This window comes from Aquarana catesbeiana, linkage group LG01, assembly GCF_042186555.1.
Source record: "Aquarana catesbeiana isolate 2022-GZ linkage group LG01, ASM4218655v1, whole genome shotgun sequence".
NCBI lineage: Eukaryota > Metazoa > Chordata > Amphibia > Anura > Ranidae > Aquarana > Aquarana catesbeiana.
Genome location: NC_133324.1, coordinates 327362101 through 327380466, shown reverse-complemented (window position 1 = coordinate 327380466; position 18366 = coordinate 327362101). Strand labels below are relative to the sequence as shown.

At 44.5% G+C, this 18366-nt stretch overlaps 1 protein-coding gene across 1 annotated transcript in view; it reads left to right on the top strand.

Moving 5' to 3' along the window:
- GAL3ST1 (galactose-3-O-sulfotransferase 1) overlaps positions 1-16193 on the top strand; it is a 98343-nt gene extending 82150 nt beyond the window's left edge. Inside the window, exons 2-3 of the mRNA XM_073630953.1 lie at positions 8906-9039; positions 12700-16193. Coding sequence (XP_073487054.1) covers positions 8909-9039; positions 12700-13855 — 1287 coding nt within the window. The 5' untranslated portion in view covers positions 8906-8908 and the 3' untranslated portion in view covers positions 13856-16193. The remainder of the gene's footprint in view (positions 1-8905; positions 9040-12699) is intronic.
- The last annotated feature ends 2173 nt before the right edge of the window (positions 16194-18366 follow it).

Here is an 18366-nt window from a genome sequence, read left to right as displayed (position 1 = left end):
TGTAGGACGTATCCTGAAGTAATCTTACTGCATAGTACTGCCGGGTTGGCTTAAAGGTTCAAGTACTGTGTCTGACATTCATTGCAAACCAATACATCCTGTGTCAGAGGATCGTACAGGGTTTTATTCCAAACAAGTCTGTGGCAAAGACTTTTGTTCGTGCTACATACTGGCTGCTAGGCAAGAGAGGCCTATCCAGGCGGGCAAAGATTGAATCCCACAAGGGGAGTGCATTCAACTACAAGTGTTCAATTCCAAAGAATGTTCTAAAGAATACTAAGGAAAGGTATTTAAGCTTCCATGCAGTTTTCCTTCTGCCTCTTTCCTGCTACTTCCTTTATTACTGGTTCATTAAAGCATTGGAAAATATACTCAAGTGTTTGGTGTCTACATCGTCCAGAGGTAAACTCAACGGGACCCTAAACCCGGTGCCGGTGAAACAGAGGTATCGAGAGTGAAGGTAAGAGCCCGCTTTAAACCAGCAGTTCCACCGAGAGTTTTTTGCTTTCCTTGTGTAGCACTAACTCTCGGTGGAGCTGCTGGTTTAAGTGGGCTGTTACCTTCACTCTCGATACCTCTGTTTCACCGGTCTAGAGTTCCGTTGAGTTTACCTCTGGACGATATAAGCACCAACACTTGAGTACATTTTCAATGCTTTATTGAACCAAGTAACGAAGGACGTAGCAGGAAAGAGGCAGGAGGAAAACTGCAGGGAAGCTCAAATACCTTTCTTTAGGTTTCTTTAGAACATCCTTTAAAGTTGAATACTGTAATTGAATGCAATCCCCTTTTTTGGGACACAATCTTTGCTCGCCTGCATAGGCCTCTCTCACTTGCCTAGCAGCCAGTACATAGCACGAACAAAAGTCTCTGCCACAGACTTGCTTGAAATAAACCCGTACAATCCTCTGCCACAGGATGTATTGGTTCGTGATAAATGTCAGACACAGTACTTGGACCTCTAAGCCAACCCGGCAGTACCATGTAATAAGACTACTTCAGGATACGTCCTCCAACCGAGTCACCAGGCCCCTCTCCAGACCAGCACTATGCATGATCCTTCCATGACGGGTCCTCCCCTGGGATCTCCTCGGTTGTCCAGCTTCTTCACTCTGGATAGACAGCTCAGGACCATTCCTCGGCTGCTGTGGTAGGCCCCAGACAGGCTTCTGGGCCCACCCATGCGCCGCAGCGACGCGGGCCTCTGGAACGGAGGACCACGAGGTGGTACTCTAACACATACCTGTCGGCCAGGAGGGCCAGCAGGTGGCTGAAAATGAACCCCTAAACATGGCGTCTGTCCCATAAATACCCTCTCCCAGAATGCAACTCGGAGGACCACCTCCACCGAGTTGTCTCCGGGACAGAGAAGCACTCATCCGCTTTAACATGTTGCTTTTCCAACACCTTCTGATGGTGACACCGACACCCACCGGCACAATGTGGAACCACACGCAACGTCAGCCAATTAATGCATTTTACACTCTTCGCCCCGCCCCCCAAACAATTTTCATGCAACAGATTTCCCAGCTGCAGCTTAACTAGGCTGATTGGTATGGCATAACAAAAAAAGGTGTGGTTTGTCTAAAAGTTACCTTCCTGGTGCCTTCATGGTAGCATACACAAGCGTATGCTGCCATGGTTAAGCACCAGGAAATGAAAATTACAGAGAGGTAAGTATTACATTTTCCATTTTAGAACAATGGTTCTCAGCCTCAGTCCTCAATTACCCCCGACAGGAGAAGTTTTGGGAATTTATCTTGCTAAATAGTTGTCCAAAATACCAAGCCATTGACTCTGATTTAAAGCACCTGTGCAAGATGAAGGTAATCCTGCAAACATGGCCTGTTGGGGGGGTACTTGAGGACAGGGTTTAGAACCACTGATTTAGAGCACTGAGCTAAAATCTAGCTCAAGATAAGCCTATTCTAATTGTGGGCATTTGAGGGAAACCAAGTGAGTGTTAGAACCCCTGCTTGTCTTTTTTAGGTTGGGCATTGTGTCCCTTTTCTGAAAATTGGCTTCACTTCCTGTCACATAGCCAAACAGGAAGTGATTGTAAAACCCTACCAATGTCTTTCCTTGGGGACACACAGGTCAATCTAACTAGTGTCCCCATTAGGCAAATTGCACTCTAGCACTTTGTTGTGTACACCCCACATTATTAGGTATTTTGGGGGTTATTAAACGCTTGCCGCCCGCTGGCTGTCATATGACGGCCAGGCGGCGCGGCTCTTGTTCTGGGAGGGCGTCATATGACGCCCTCACCTTCCCTACCCACCAGGGGGCGCGCGCTGCCGACGGCAATCACGCGTGCCTGCCGTGTCACTAGTGTCACTAATAAAAATGCTATAAATCTATCCCCTATTTTGTAGACGCTATAACTTTTGCGCAAACCAATCAATATACGCTTATTGCGTTTTTTTTTTACCAAAAGTATGTAGAAGAATAAGTATCGGCCTAAACTGAGGAAAAAATTTGTTTTAAAAAAAAAAAAATGGATATTTATTATAACAAAAAGTAAAAAATGTTGTGTTTTTTTCAAACTTGTCCCTCTTCTTTTGTTCATAGCGCAAAAAATAAAAAACGCAGATGTGATCAAATACCACCAAAATAATGCTCTATTTGTGGGGAAAAAATAATACAAATTTCATTTTTAGACGCTATCAGGGGTGCAGACATCCCCAAAAACTGACAAGACTTGTAATCCCTCTGCACTCTATCCCCAAGCAAAAATAAGAAAGGATTTCATTTAGTTTAACTTTGCAAAGACACATTCCTAAGTTCAACTGTGATGCATGTCAATGGCCCATTTAGACCTTGTTTAACCACTTGCTGCATGACGGCGGGACGGTGCAGCTGTTATCCTGGGCCGCCGTCATATGACAGCGCAGCCTTCCAGGCAGCCCAGGGGTGCGCGTGCCCGGCGTCCGCGATGTCCGCCGGGCACCCGCGATTGCCCGGTAACCGAGCAGGACCGTGGATCTGTGTGTGTAAACACAGATCCACGTCCTGTCAGATGGGAGGAGACCGATGGTATGTTCCTTGTACAGAGGAACACTGATCGGTCTCCTCCCCTTGTGAATCCCCTCCCCCCACAGTTAGAATCACTCCCTAGCAACACATTAACCCCTACAGCTCCCCCTCCTGGTTAACCCCTTCATTGCCAGTCACATTTATACAGTAATCAATGCATTTTTATAGCACGGATCGCTGTATAAATGTGAATGGTCCCAAAAATGTGTCAAAATTGTCCGATGTGTCCGCCGCAATATCGCAGTCACGTTAAAAATCGCAGATCGCCGCCATTATTAGTAAAAAAAAAATAATAATAAAAATGCTATAAATCTATCCCCTTATTTTGTAGACGCTATAACTTTTGCGCAAACCAATAAATATACGGTTATTGCGATATTTTTTACCAAAAATATGTAGAAGAATATACGTATCGGCCTAAATTGAGAAAAACATTTGTTTAAAAAGAAAAAAAAATTTATTATATTTATTATAGCAAAAAGTAAAAAATATTGTGTTTTTTTCAAACTTGTCACTCTTCTTTTGTTTATAGCACAAGAAATAAAAAACACAGGGGTGATCAAATACCACCAAAAGAAAGCTCTATTAGTGGGGAAAAAATGATAAAAATTTCATTTGGGTACAGTGTAGTATGACTGCGCAATTGTTATTGAAAGTGCAACAGCGCTGAAAGCTGAAAATTGGCCTGGGCAGGAAGGGGGTGAAAATGCCCTGTATGGAAGTGGTTAATAGAAAACACCAGTCGCCTTTCACTATAAACATTTGTTAGTCCAGTTCTGGAAATCTGCATCTGCTTTACTATTCATTTCCATAAAAATTGGGTTCCTGCAGCTAGATGCGCCAAATGCATCTAGATGCGTGACCGCTGTGTGTGTGAGTTCAGGGCTTTTTTCCTGCCAGAACGTGCCAGAACGCCGTTCCGGCGCCTCCGCCAGAGAACTCCCATGTCCAAATCTGTGAAGCCTGCTGCGCTGCTGCCTGTAATTAGGCACTGCTGGCCGTGAGGGGATCAAACGTGGAGGCACCTCCGCCAGAGCACTCCCTGCCGCTGGGGCACCTCTGCCAGAGCACTCCCCGCCGCTAAGCTACCTCCTCTGGGGCACCTTCACCAGAGCACCGGCGGCCGCTGGGGGATCAAACAGCTGTAGCCTATGAGAGAGGAAGGCAGGATATTATTTACACTCCCTCCGCCTCTCAATACAGACCAGCCAAAAGCTTGTTTTGTGTGTGAGCGATGTTCGGGGCAGCCAGGGACTGCTATCTGCCCTCCTCTCCACTTCCAGCACTAACAGCAGGTGGAGGACAGGCAGATCGGGCTCCCCGAGGACCGGCGGGAGGCGCATGCAGTCCAGAACTACTCTGGAAGGAGTAGAGCACCTCACCCAGAAGGAGAATGGGACCTGCCCACTGCTGGCCAGAATGAAGCACTGCTACTGATTGCCTCCTCTCACAAGCAGTGCTACTGATCCCCCCCCCTCCCAAGCACTGCTACTAATCCCCCCCTCCCAAGCACTGCTACTGATTCCCCCCCAAGCACTGCTACTGATCCCCCCCCCTCCCAAGCACTGCTACTGATCCCCCCCCCCCCTAAGCGCTGCTATTGATTCCCCCCCCCAAGCACTGTTACTGATCCCCCCCTCCTAAGCACTGCTACTGATTCCCCCCCTCCCGAGCACTGCTACTGATTCCCCCCCCCTCCCAAGCTCTGGTACTGATTCCCACCCCTCCCAAGCACTGCTACTGATCCCCCCCTCCCAAGCACTGCTACTGATCCCCCCCTCCCAAGCACTGCTACTGATCCCCCCTCTCCTAAGCACTGCTACTGATTCCCCCCCCTCCCAAACACTGCTACTGATCCCCCCCTCCCAAGCACTGCTACTGATCCCCCCTCCCAAGCACTGCTACTGACCCCCCCTCCCAAGCACTGCCACTGATTCCCCCCCTCCCAAACACTGCTACTGCCCCCCCCCCCCAAGCTCTGCTACTGATTCCCCCCCCAAGCACTGCTACTGATCCCCCCCCCCCAAGGCACTGCTACTAATCCCTCCTCTCCCAAGCACTGCTACTGATTCCCCCCCCTCCCCCCAAGCACTGCTACTGATCTCCCCCTCCCCCCAAGCACTGCTACTGATTCCCCCCCAAGAGCTGCTACTGATCCCCCCTCCTCCCAAGCACTGCTACTGATTCGCCCCCTCCAAAGCACTGTTACTGATCCCCCCCTCAAGCACTGCTACTGATTCCCCTCCTCCCCCCAAGCACTGCTACTGATCTCCCCCTCCTCCCAAGCACTGCTACAGATCCCCCCCCCCAAGCACTACTACTGATCCCCCCTCCTCCCAAGCACTGCTACTGATCCCCCCCCCTCCAGCACTGCTACTGATTTCCCCCCCTCCCAAGCACTGCTACTGATCCCTCCCCTCCCGAGCACTGCTACTGATCCCCCCTCAAGCACTGCTACTGACCCCCCCCTCCCAAGCACTGGTACTGATTCCCACCCCTGCCAAGCACTGCTACTGATTCCCCCCCCTCCCGAGCACTGCTACTGATCCCCCCTCAAGCACTGCTACTGATTCCCCCCCCCCCTCCCAAGCACTGGTACTGATTCCCACCCCTGCCAAGCACTGCTACTGATTCAACCCCCCCCTCCCAAGCACTGCTACTGACCCCCCCCAAGCACTGCTACTGACCCCCCCAAGCACTGCTACTGATTCCCCCCCTCCCAAGAACTGCTACTGATCCCCCTTCTCCCAAGCACTGCTACTGATTCCCCCCTCCCCCCAAGCACTGCTACTGATCTCCCCCTCCCCCCAAGCACTACAGTGAGGCTGCATTTGACGGGCACAGTGAGGCTGAATTTGATGGGCAGAGTGAGGCTGCAATTGATGGGCACGGGTTTACCGACCCGGGAACTGAGCACAGGGATGGTGGGAACCCCTCATAATGGGCAACGTGAGGCTGCAATTGATGGGCACAGTGAGGCTGTAATTGATGGGCACATTAAGGCTGCATTTGATGGGCACAGTGAAGCTACATTTGACAGGCACAGTGAGGCTGCATGTGACAGGCACAGTGAAGCTGCATGTGACAGGCACAGTGAGGCTGCAATTAATGGGCACAGTGAGGCTGCAATTGATGGGCACAGTGAGGCTGCAATTGATGGGCACAGTGACACTGCATTTGACGGGCACAGTGAGGCTGCAGTTGATGGGCACAGTGGAGCTGCAATTGATGGGTACAGGTGTACAGACCCGGGAATTTAGCACAGGGATGGTGGGAACCCCTCATAATGGGCACAGTGAGGCTGCAATTGATGGGCACAGTGAGGCTGTATTTGAGGAGCACAGTGAGGCTGCATTTGAGGAGCACATTGAGGCTGTAATTGATGGGCACATTGAGGCTGTAATGGATGGGCACAGTGAGGCTGCAATTGATGGGCACAGTGACGCTGCATTTAACGGGCACAGTGATGCTGCAATTGGCGGGCACAGTGATGCTGCATTTGACGGGCACAGTGAGGTTGTAATTGATGGGCACAGTGAGGCTGTAATTGATGGGCACAGTGAGGCTGTAACTGATGGGCACAGTGAAGCTGCATATGATGTGCACAATGAGGCTGCAATTGATGGGCACAGTGAGGCTGCAATTGACTGGCACAGTGAGGCTGTAATTGATGGGCACAGTGAGGCTGCATATGATGTGTACAGTGAGGCTGCATTTGATGGGCACAGTGAGGCTGCATTTGATGGGCACAGTGGGTGCAATTGATGGGCATAGTGAGGCGCAATTGATGGGCACAGTGAGACTGGGCCCAAGAACAGGAAGAGGAAGAGGAGATAGAGTTGTATATGACACTGAAGGTGCACTGAGAAAGGTAGGAGGAGAACCAGGAAAGAGTGAAGTCACAGAGGAAATAGAGTTTACTGAGGAGGAGTGAGTGGTCAACTGTGTCAAAAGCAGCAGAAGGACTAAAGCCTCGTACACACGATCTAATTTTCCGCAGAAAAAACCTAAGACTTTTGTCCGAAGGCGTGTGCCTGGATTATGTCTTGCATACAAACGGCAAGGAATTGTCGGCCAACAAACACCAACGCACTGACGTACTACGTGGTTTTTCAGCTCTTTAGTGCCACCCTTTGGGCTCCTTCTGCTAATTTCGTGTTAGTAGAAGTTTGGTGAGTGTTGATTCGCGCTTTTCATTTCGCACTTTTCATTTTGCGCTTTTCAGTTCGTGCTTTTCAGTTTGTTTCTGAACGGCCGTTCGTCAACCAGACATGTTGCAGAATCGGAGGAGATAACGTGTTATTTATTATTGGCCTTGGAGTTGTTGCTTTGACCCAAGTCCAGTCCAGGAACAGGAGGAGGATGTTTTCTTGGACCAAAAAATGGTTGCTATATTAATCGTGATGAATTATGTCATATGCCTTTCCTGCGGGAGCTCCAGGAGAATAATCCAGTTGTTTTCCGGATTATCTCCAGATGACGGACCCCTGCTTTCACCAACTCTTGGCATTGTTGACCCCCTATATTAAGAAGCAGGACACGTGCATGAGACTTTTATTTTATTTTTTGGTTGAATAACGATTTGATTTGGTATATTTTCAATATTTTTGGATGCATAGAATGCACTTTTTGGTTAAGTTCTATTGGCAGATAGCATGTCTAATTGTATTTGTTTTCTTTTTTTAATGCACAAAAAAAAATTGTGGAGAATAATACTTGGCTATTTGTTTTACTTCAAATGACAGTTTGGGAGTAGGCAGTTACATTTAAAAAAATACAATGTAAAATTGACAAGGGACACCAACATAGTTGTATCTTTGATCTTAAAAACTACGGGATAATGGTGTTGTGGTAACTTGCCCAAATAAAAAATAAAAAAAGCATAATTTATGATCTTGATACCACTAGAAAATAAAAGCCTTTGAAAATTAGTTTGCAATAACTCCATCAGTATCACCAGCAAAGCAGCTTCATTATTATGCCATTAAAGAAGAAGAGAATGTGCGCTGCATTTGGAGATTTCATAATTTGCCACGTCACAAATGTTAATTCTCCATTACGAAGCTAGTTTACAAGACCGACCGCTTCTGGCTCGTCCTTGCTTCCGAGCATGCGTGTTTGTGCTTTTGGACTTTTGTCTGACGGACTTGTGTACACACGCTTGAAAAATCCAACAACAGACATTTGTCCGCGAAAAATTTGAAAACCTGCTATCCAACATTTGTCTGCGGAAAATCCGACAACAATTGTCCGATGGAGCGTACAACCAGTCGGATTTTCCGCCAACAGCCTGTCATCACACAATTCCCGTCTGAAAATCCGATCGTGTGTACGAGGATTTAGAGTATAAGTATGAGTATGGAGTAATGGTCGTTGGTTTTAGAAGTTAGTAGGTCATTAGTAAGTTTTAGTAGGGTAGAATTAGCGGGGTAGCAACTCGATTTGTTGTGAACAAGGCGATCAAGAAATTTGGGGGCAAACGGGAGCAGGGAGATTGGTTTTAAGTTGTTCAAAATATAATATGCCTTCCTATCTATTTACTAAGGCTAGCAGAATAAGGATGAAACATAGTGAATGATGATGATTGAGAGAGTTTAGTTACGCTTTAGTGCTATGCCTTACAACCAGATTCTGCAGACTTTTTACAGTGTTTCCAATTGTCACATGATTATGTGCAACTGCCCTCTTATACTACAGTATGTTTAGGTGAGGACTGCATGTTGTACCTGTTCAAATTATTTGGTTATTTATGTCATTATATAGAAAACTGAAATGGCTCTTCACTGTTGCTTTGTATATGATGTTTGTAAATTGATATGCAGCAATTGATCATTATACGTGGTGTCTTTTTTTTTTTTTTTTTTCACAGAGGATGTGCCTGCAGGTCCAGGGCAAACTTTGCCGGTCAATATGGAAAGGCTTGATCTTGGGAACCCTCCTCACCAGCTTTTTGATTCTGTTGTACTCTTATGCAGCTCCACCTCTAAGTCTTAGCAGCACAGAGTGAGTAATCTACGATATTATAATATCAAGTTTAAATTTATGTCCTTACAGCCTGAATGATATATATTTTTTGTGCATCATTAAAGCCTTAGTTTAGCCAAAACAAAAAAAAAATTCAGCACAAGGGACATTACATTCCTTCTGTGAGATATGTCCTTTGTGTGCTTTCCTTCTTTCACTAAAATCTTTCTTTTCCGATGGTCCCCACTTCACAGTGCTTTGGGGGTTAATAGAGCTAAGGAGCCATGACAGGCACTCACCAAGAGAGCCCGACTATGTCCACCCTTTCTGCCTAGCTCCTTTATTATTATTATTGCTATTATACAGGATTTGTATAGCACCAACAGTTTGTGCAGAGCTTCACAATGTAAAGGGAGAACACAAGGGTAGTACAATTACAATATAGTTTAAAACAAAAGCAATAGGAAGGCCCTGCTCATGGAGCCTACAAAGGGAAGAGGAGGTGCTACAAAAGGTAATAGCTGCAGACGAACTGATGGAAGTGGCCAAAACACAGTTTTTAGGTGGAGGTGAGGTAGGCTTCGATGAATAAATGAGTTTTCAAGGATCACGGACAAGGTAGGACATACTGGGGTGGGGAGTTCCAGAGGATGGAAGAGGTTCTGGAGAAGTCCTGAAGGAAAAATGGGAGGAGGTGACAAGGGAGCTGGAGTGCAAGATGTCTAGGGAGGAGCACAGTGGATGATTTGGGCGATGCCTTGAGATGAGGTTGGTGATGTAGCTGGGCTGGGGCATTGTTATGGATGGCTTTGTATGTTGTGGATAGTATTTTGAACTTGATATGCTGGGCTAGTGGAAGCTAGTAAAGGGATTGGCAGAGAGGGGCAGCAGCTATGGATCAGCTAGTAAGGTGTAAAAATCTTCTTGCAGCATTTAGGCTAGACTGAAGGCGAAATAGCCTGTGTAGAGGTAGGTCAGCAAGAATGGAGGTTCAGTAGTCAAGATGGGAGATAACAGGGAGTGAAAAAGTTGTTTTGTGGAGTCATTAGTTAAGAAGGGGTGAATTCTGTAAATGTTACAGAGGTTAAGGTGGCACTGCACTGCACGTTTCCTACTGCGCATGCGCAAGTCGCGCGGCCCTTTGTGAATGGCCAGCTGTCTTCTGGGACACACACAGGTCCCAGAAGACAGTGGGGGGCTCGCTGCACAAAAAGGATATGACGTCCTGCGCTGCGGACCGGATGGATCGGAAGTACACTATATGTACTTCTTAAAAAGGTATGTTAGAAGAAAAAAAGAAAATGTTTTAATATTCAAAAACAAGGGGTGGAGAGGTGGTCTTTTGTTTAAGACCACCTCTCAAAAGTGGGTGGAACTCAGCTTTTAAGAGAGGATGTTAGGTTGAGTAGTTGATAGGTGGCTGAGGTGTTAGCACTGACTGGAATGTCAAAGTGTTACTAAACCCAGGACCCTGCATTCACTATATCTGGTCTCCCACAGTACACAGAACATGGAAATGCAATTAGTTTAGTAAATATAAACTGCTAAATACCTTTTCTCATCAGCGGTTAGAGCAGTCATGTGACTTCTATCAGCGTCTAGTTAAATCTTGTAGGAGGAGTTTTCTTTTATCCCCTTATTGTACTATGAGACTGCAGGACCCCTGACTCTCTGTCTGGACAGTGCTGATTGGCCCTGTGCTGATCACATGCACTCTCCCAAGAATAAAAAAAAAACTCTAGCAATACACACCAAACTGTGCATGTGCAGCTTCCCCCTTAGTCTCTGTTCTATCAGCAGATAAATTGGGGGTGGTGGAAGAAGGGGAGGATCAGAGAAGACAGGATCAAACAGCCCTTTTACACAATGCAGAAGATTAACCCCTTATGATTCCACAGTGAGTATAACAAGCATGCTTTACTGCATATACAGACTGATTTTACTGTTGTACATTTAGTAACACTTTAAAGTCACTGAGGAAAAGGCGGGTACTTCAGAGGAGAGAAAATAGGGTAGCCATGCAGAGAAGTCATTGAGAAAATGACACTGGTCCAAGAAGCTGATAAATGACTGCAATCCGCAATCTTCCGAGAAATTAATATAAAGTATCTGTAAAAGCAAGATATATACAAACATTAGGTGGCGCTACACATCATATCCTCTTGCAAAGCATTTTTAAAGTCAAAAAGAGAACAAATAAAAACAGTTCAAAGTAACACAAATAGTCTAAAAAAAAACACATACGTATGTGCTAAAAGTCACCAATAGTGTCCATACAATATATCTTCAATGATAAATATCAATCTTCATGCAGTGCTTGTAACAACCACTCCCACAGTGTAGAGTGATTGAGCTCACCATAAATCAATACCTCACATCAAAGATGGTTGGCATATAATGCTTTAAATGATGAAAATCAGCTCCCAACTTTCCCAGTATCCTCCTGCTTTAGACATTCGCATCTCCTTATAGACTCTCCATCCAACACTCGCCCGTAAAAGAGAGAGGCTCACTAGTGCAGCACCGTAACATCAACTAATTTATTTAAAAACCATTAAAACCACTCACAAAAGTTATATAAAACATCGCCTTCTAACAAACACTCATCCATCAGTATCAGTACGGTTGTACTCACCAAGCACCGCGTCACTTCCGAGTTAGTGTGCTTGCGTCACATCCGATCCAGCACGCGGTAGCACCCTGACATGTTTTGTCAGTGCAGACTTCCTCATAGGGCCAAAGTTTGAGAGGGTTTTGTACAAGGGCAAAAACCCCTGGGATTTGGCAGTGGTAACATTATGTAGGATCAGGAGCAGGAGATAAGGGCAGTATTACAGAGAGAGCTGAGGTGAAGGTGATATGTATAGAGTATGGGTTGGAGAGGAGAGGAAAAGGAATGAGAGTTTGAGGAGAGAGGGCATTATTGCAAAAATGAACGTTAGTGAGAGCATGTTAAAGTAATACTAAAGGATTGTTTTTTTATTTTTATTAAATAACAAACATGTCATACTTACCTCCACTGCGCAGCTCATTTAGCACAGAGTGGCCCCAACATCCATTTCTGGGGTCCCTCAGCGGCTCCTGCGGCTCCTCCCCACATTAGATAACCTCCTCAGAGAAGCGCTCTCCCGAGGGGGTTACCTTGCGGGCGCGCTCTTGAGTCATTCATTCGGTGTCCATAGAGGCCGAATGCAGGACTCGGCTTTTGATTGACAGCAGCGGGAGCCAATGACTGCGCTGCTTTCAATCTATCCAATCATGAGCCAGGAACCCGTGGAGAGAGGGACGGTGGCGACGCGCCAACAGAAATTCAGGGCTCAGTAAGTAAAACGGGTGGGGGGGGGTCTATGGGACCGGTGACTGCCCGGTGTTTTTTCACCTTAATGCATAGGATGCATTAAGGTGAAAAAAACATGTACCTTTACAACCCCTTTAAAGGATGAAAAGGGGGAAAAGCAGGCTGAGGGGGAGAGAGATAAGCTTGCAGACCGTTCGGAGTGGAGCACTGATGTCTGTATTTGCTTTTATTGATGTGCCTAACATACACTTAATGCAGAAAATTGCATGTTATGCAAAAATGGCCATGCCCAACTCCTCACCAGCCATCCCCAAGAGTTGTACAGAATATTTATACTTGGATAGTGTGGGGGAGGTTTAGACAATTAAAAAAAGTATATAAACTTTTTTTGTTCTTTGCAGAAACCCTGTCTCCTTCCGTTGTCAACCATCTACAAATTCTGGCTCCCATCTACAAAAAGCCAATTCTAGTTCTGCATCTTCACTGCTCTGTGTACCAAGACACAACCTTATGTTCCTGAAAACCCACAAAACTGGAAGCAGCACAATCCTTAATATTCTATTCCGCTATGGAGAGAAGCACAATCTTCATTTCGCCTTCCCCCGCGGGCGCAATGACTTTGAGTATCCAAGCTATTTTCAGCATTGGCAAGTTGAGGGGTACCAGCCCGGCATGTGCTTTAATATTATCTGCAATCATATGCGGTACCGGCATTCCGAAGTGACCCTTCTCATGGCTCAAGATACCACCTTTGTCACTATTCTCCGTAATCCAGCTCTGCTTTTTGAATCCTCATTCCAGTACTTTTCTCGTGTCGTACCATTAACATGGACTCTGCCAGGAACAGGGAGTGAGCAAAAGATGGATGCTTTTCTTCGAAGTCCCCTAAGTTACTACGATTCCAGTGGATTTAATGCACACTACCTGCGTAATCTGTTGACATTTGACCTGGGTTATGATAATGAAATCGATGTGGGAGATGCTAGAGTGCAAAATATGTTGGAGGAGCTTGATAAACGATTTAATTTGGTCATGCTGTTGGAATATTTTGATGAGTCACTGTTGTTGTTGCGTGAGTTGATGTGTTGGGAGATGGATGACATACTTTATTTTAAGCTAAACGCACGTAAATACTCAAGTGGCTCCCGTCTAAGTCCTGAGATATACCAGTTGGCACAGGAGTGGAACGCACTTGACTTACTTATTTATCAACATTTCAATACTACATTTTGGAAGAAGGTAGAAAAATATGGAATGGAGAGGATGAAGAAGGATGTCATAGAATTGAGAAGGAAGAATGAAGAACTAAAGCAGGAATGTATTGCAGGAGGTGGTCCAGTAGATGCTAGTAAGATTAAAGAGTCTGGTCTGCAACCATGGCAGCCTCTGGGGAAAACATCTATTCAAGGATATAATTTGAATAAGAACATTCTGCCCCAGCATAAACAACTCTGCAGAAGTATGCTGACTCCTGAAATACAATACATGAGCCGACTGGGAGCAGATCTTTGGGTCACAAGACTATGGGGTAATATAAGGGCACTGCTGAACTGGTGACACTGATATGGAAATTGAAAGTGTACTAACAAGACTTTGCCAAAGAGAGAAAAGAACAACATGGTGTCTAAAACCAGTAAACTGACTGATGAGATTATGATAATGTGATGGATTCCTTTTTTTCCAAGTATTTTCCTAGAATCAGTATTTTCAGAAGGGTGTGCTTGTTGGACATTGCTGCCATGGACAGTATCTATACAGGGTATTTTTTGTAGAAATGAAACAAGAGAATTATTAACTATGTAGTGTTTTCCCCTGCATTCTGCCAGCAAAAGCTCTGTACTTACATAAATGGGACTGTGACATGTAAAGAAGACAGACGCAGGCAGTTTCTGAATATCACCTTTATAGTGATATAGTGAAACCCGCTAGAATTATTCTTAGTTTGTGATGAAGGGACGGAGAGTGTATTTTTGGTAACATGTATGGTGCCCCTAGTTCTAAGATATCTCATGAAACCTAATTTATGATCTATAAATCCCCATTATTCTGTCCTTTTCCCAGTTTTATGAACTAATGTTTTGTTTTTTTATTGAGGGCTTATATCTGTGAGCCCAGAGTAGAATAATAAAACCAAATCTACAATATTGAGTTTATTCCATGGACATTGCAAAGAACAAAGCGCTAAATGCAAAAGTAAAGTAACTAGACAAAACATCACTTTTTTAATCTCGAACCAGTACAAGATTTTAATTGAATGGTACTTTTATAACTTCTCACTATTTAATTGAATATGTCCATATATCTCTTTAGTATTAGGGTCATAAACCTTTGATAAGCACTACTGCTCACTATTGATTTAAGCAAAGATGTTTGGGTTTTGGTATTCTTTGTGTAACCTGGTTTAAAGAACTACTGTCTGAATGTTTGTTTGTCCTTTTGGTCATCATCTGACTCCTGGGTTATCACAGGAACAGAAATGGTGACTGTGCACCACCTCTCACCAAATGTGTATTTACTGCAGTTATTTTGGCCTCTGGGATATTCTGCCTAATGAAACTGTTCATTGATTAGTACAACACCAGATGATAGATAGAATTTTTATGCTAGTACACGCAGTGGGCTGGTTATGTGTTTGTAGGTGCCTACAGACATTATAAAATATTCACCAGTTCTAGACATGTGCAATTAGTTTCAGTCCGAATGTATATTCAAACAAATTTTTGGTTATTCCGAGATGCCGATGTAACCGAATCTCTGCATGAAACAGTAACACATTTTGTTGAAATTCATTTTTTTTTTTGTTTATTTGTTTTCTAATGAATTCCAAATTTTCAGAACAATTCGAATTTGGATCGGTTGAGAAATGATCGACCAATTTGAATTCTCTGTGAAGAAAAGCTGGTTGTTAAGGAATGGGCCCGGAAGCCGGCCGCCACGTCCTTAGCAACCGATGACTCTACAGCTTTCCCGCTGAGAGCTAAGCTATAAGCAAAAGAATTCAGGCAATAGAAAATTCAGAAAAAAACAGCATGCCCCCCCTCCCAATCCATACCAGGCCCTTCAGGTCTGGTATGGATTTTAAGGGGAACCTGTGCCAAAATAAAAAAATTTAAAAAACGGTGTGGGCACCCCAAAATCCATACTAGACCCTTATCTGAGCATACAGCCCGGCAGGCTGTACCATACAAGGCCACATGCCCTCAACATGAGGGGGTTCCTTGGGGCAGGGGGGGCAATCTTTTGCTTACATTTCAGCTCTCAGCGGGGAAGACCGCTGACAGCTCATAAGTCATTGGTTGTTAATGATGCGGCAGCCGGCTTCCGGGCCCACTCTTTAACAACCAGCTATTCTTCACACAGAATTCGAATCAGTCGATCATTTTTCAACTGATCTGAATTCGAATCATTCAGAAAATTTGGAATCCATTAGAAAATTAATAAACGAAACGAAATTAAATGAAACTGAACGAATTCCAAAACGACTCAACGGAGCAAAATTTGTAACAAAACAAATCTATCCAAAACAAAACAAATGTTTCCGTTCTGCACATGTCTAACCAGTTCTGTCTTTTAAATGCAGAATTAGAACTTACTATATATTTGTGGGCGGTTCTTGGACCATGGGTGACACCCACATTAGAAGCTTTTTTGGGGGAATAATGGACAGATCAGGATAGATTTTTTTCCAAACGATTGCTATCACCTTCTCCTGTGAGAGGCCAGTGCCCTTCCCTCCTCTGAGAAAAAACTGCCGTATCATACATGATCCATTTGCCATATCATTTGTGTTTGTAGGCATCATTAGGGCCTGTAGGTGCAGTTTGCAGGTGCAGTTTCTTACCAACTTTTTCAAGCTGGAATTCAGGCAGATATAAAAAAAACAAAAAAACATAAACACTACAGGAACATTTGCTGACAAGGAACATGCTGATAGAAGGAGCAATGAGGGCAGAGAGATAAACTATTGTTGCTCCTTCACTGTCCAATTGCAGGCTGGGAGCAGGGAGGTGACCTAGCTTTATTGCTTATCTGTAACAAAGAAAAGTTAGGTCACCAGTGATCTTGCACTATGGGGTTAATTTACTAAAACTGGAGAGCATAAAATCTGGTGCGGCTCTGCATAGAAACCAATCAGCTTTTATTTATTTTTTTTGTCAAAGCTTAACTGAACAAGCTGAAGTAAAGCCTCGTACACAAGATTGGATTTTCCGCTGACAAAGCATCAGACTTTTGTCCAGAGGGCGTGTGCCGCGAACTTGTCTTGCATACAAACGGTACACAATTGTCTGCCAAGAAACACGAACGTACTAGACGTACTACGAGCCAATAAAGAGGAAGTTCAATAGTCAGGCGCCAACCTTTCAGCTCCTTCTGCTAATTTCATGTTAGTAGAAGTTTGGTGAGTGTTGATTTGCGCTCTTCAGTTTTGTTTCTGAACGGCCGTTCATCAACCAGCCATGTTGCAGAATCGGAGGAGATAACGTGTTATTTATTATTGGCCTTGGAGTTATTGCTTTGACCCAAGTCCAGTCCAGGAACAGAAGGAGGAGGATTTCTTGGACCAAAAATTGGTTGCTTTATTAATCATGACCAATTATGTCATATGACTTTGCTGCGGGAGCTCCAGGAGAATAATCCAGATGATTTTGGGAATTATCTCCATATGATGGACCCCTGCTTTCACCAACTCTTGGCATTGTTGACCCCCTATATTAAGAAGCAGGACACATGCATGAGGCTTTTATTTTATTTTTTGGTTGAATAATGATTTGATTTGGTATATTTTCTATAATTTTGGATGTATAGAATGCACTTTTCGGTTAAGTTCTATTGGCAGATAGCATGTATAATTTTCTTTTTTTTTCTTTTTTTAATGCACAATAAAAAAAAATGTGGAGAATAATACTTGGCTAAGTGTTTTACTTCAAATGACAGTTTGGGAGTAGGCAGTTACATTTAAAAAAATACAATGTGAAATTAACAAGAGACACCAACATAGTTGTATCTTTGATCTAAAAAACTATGGGATAATGGTGTTGTGGTATAAAAAAAAAAACAAGCATAATAATATTATTTTTGATATCACTAGAAAATAAAAGCCTTTGAAAATATGTTTGGCAGAACTCCATCAGTATCACCAGCAAAGCAGCTTCATTATTATCCCAATAAAATCCGGAAAATCCGACAACAGACATTTGTCTGCGGAAAATTTATAAGCCTGCCATCATTTGTCCGTGGAAAATCCGACAACAATTGTCCGATGGAGCATACAAATGGTCGGATATTCCGCCAACAGCCTGTCATCACACAATTCCCATTGGAAAATCCAATCGCATGCACGAGGCTTTAGAAGCTGATTGGCTACCATGCACAGCTGCACCAGATTTGCATGCTCCAGTTTTAGTAAATCAACTCAGTCAGAGTTCTGTAAATCTCATGACTGTGGACAGAAAATAGGATTTTTATAACCGCTTACCTGTAAAATCCTTTTCTTGGAGTACATCACGAGACACAGAGCACCATAGTAATCACTATGTGGGTATATAGGTACCTTCAGGTGATGGACACTGGTATACCCAATACAGGAAGTTCACTCCCTATATAACCCCTCCTCCTACCAGGAGTACCTCAGTTTTTGTAGCAAAGCAATATACCTAAACCCCAGAAAGAGGGGAGGGACCTCTGTGTCCCGTGATGTACTCCAAGAAAAAGATTTTACAGGTAAACTGTTATAAAAATCCTATTTTCTTTATCGTACATCACGGGACACAGAGCACCATAGTAATCACTATGTGGGAAGTCCCATAGCAATGCTATTTGAGGGGAGGGAGACACAACCCGTAGGGCACCCCCAGACTTGAGGACCTATACTGCTGCCTGCAGCACACTGCGCCCAAAGGCGATATCCTCATGCCTTCTTACATCCACCTGATAAAACTTGGTGAATGTATGTACTGAAGACCAAGTTGCAGCCTTACAGATCTGAGCCATGGAGGCCTGGTGATGCACTGCCCACTAACTGCCCTGGTAGAGTGCGCTTTGACTTGAAAAGGTGGAATTTTACCCCT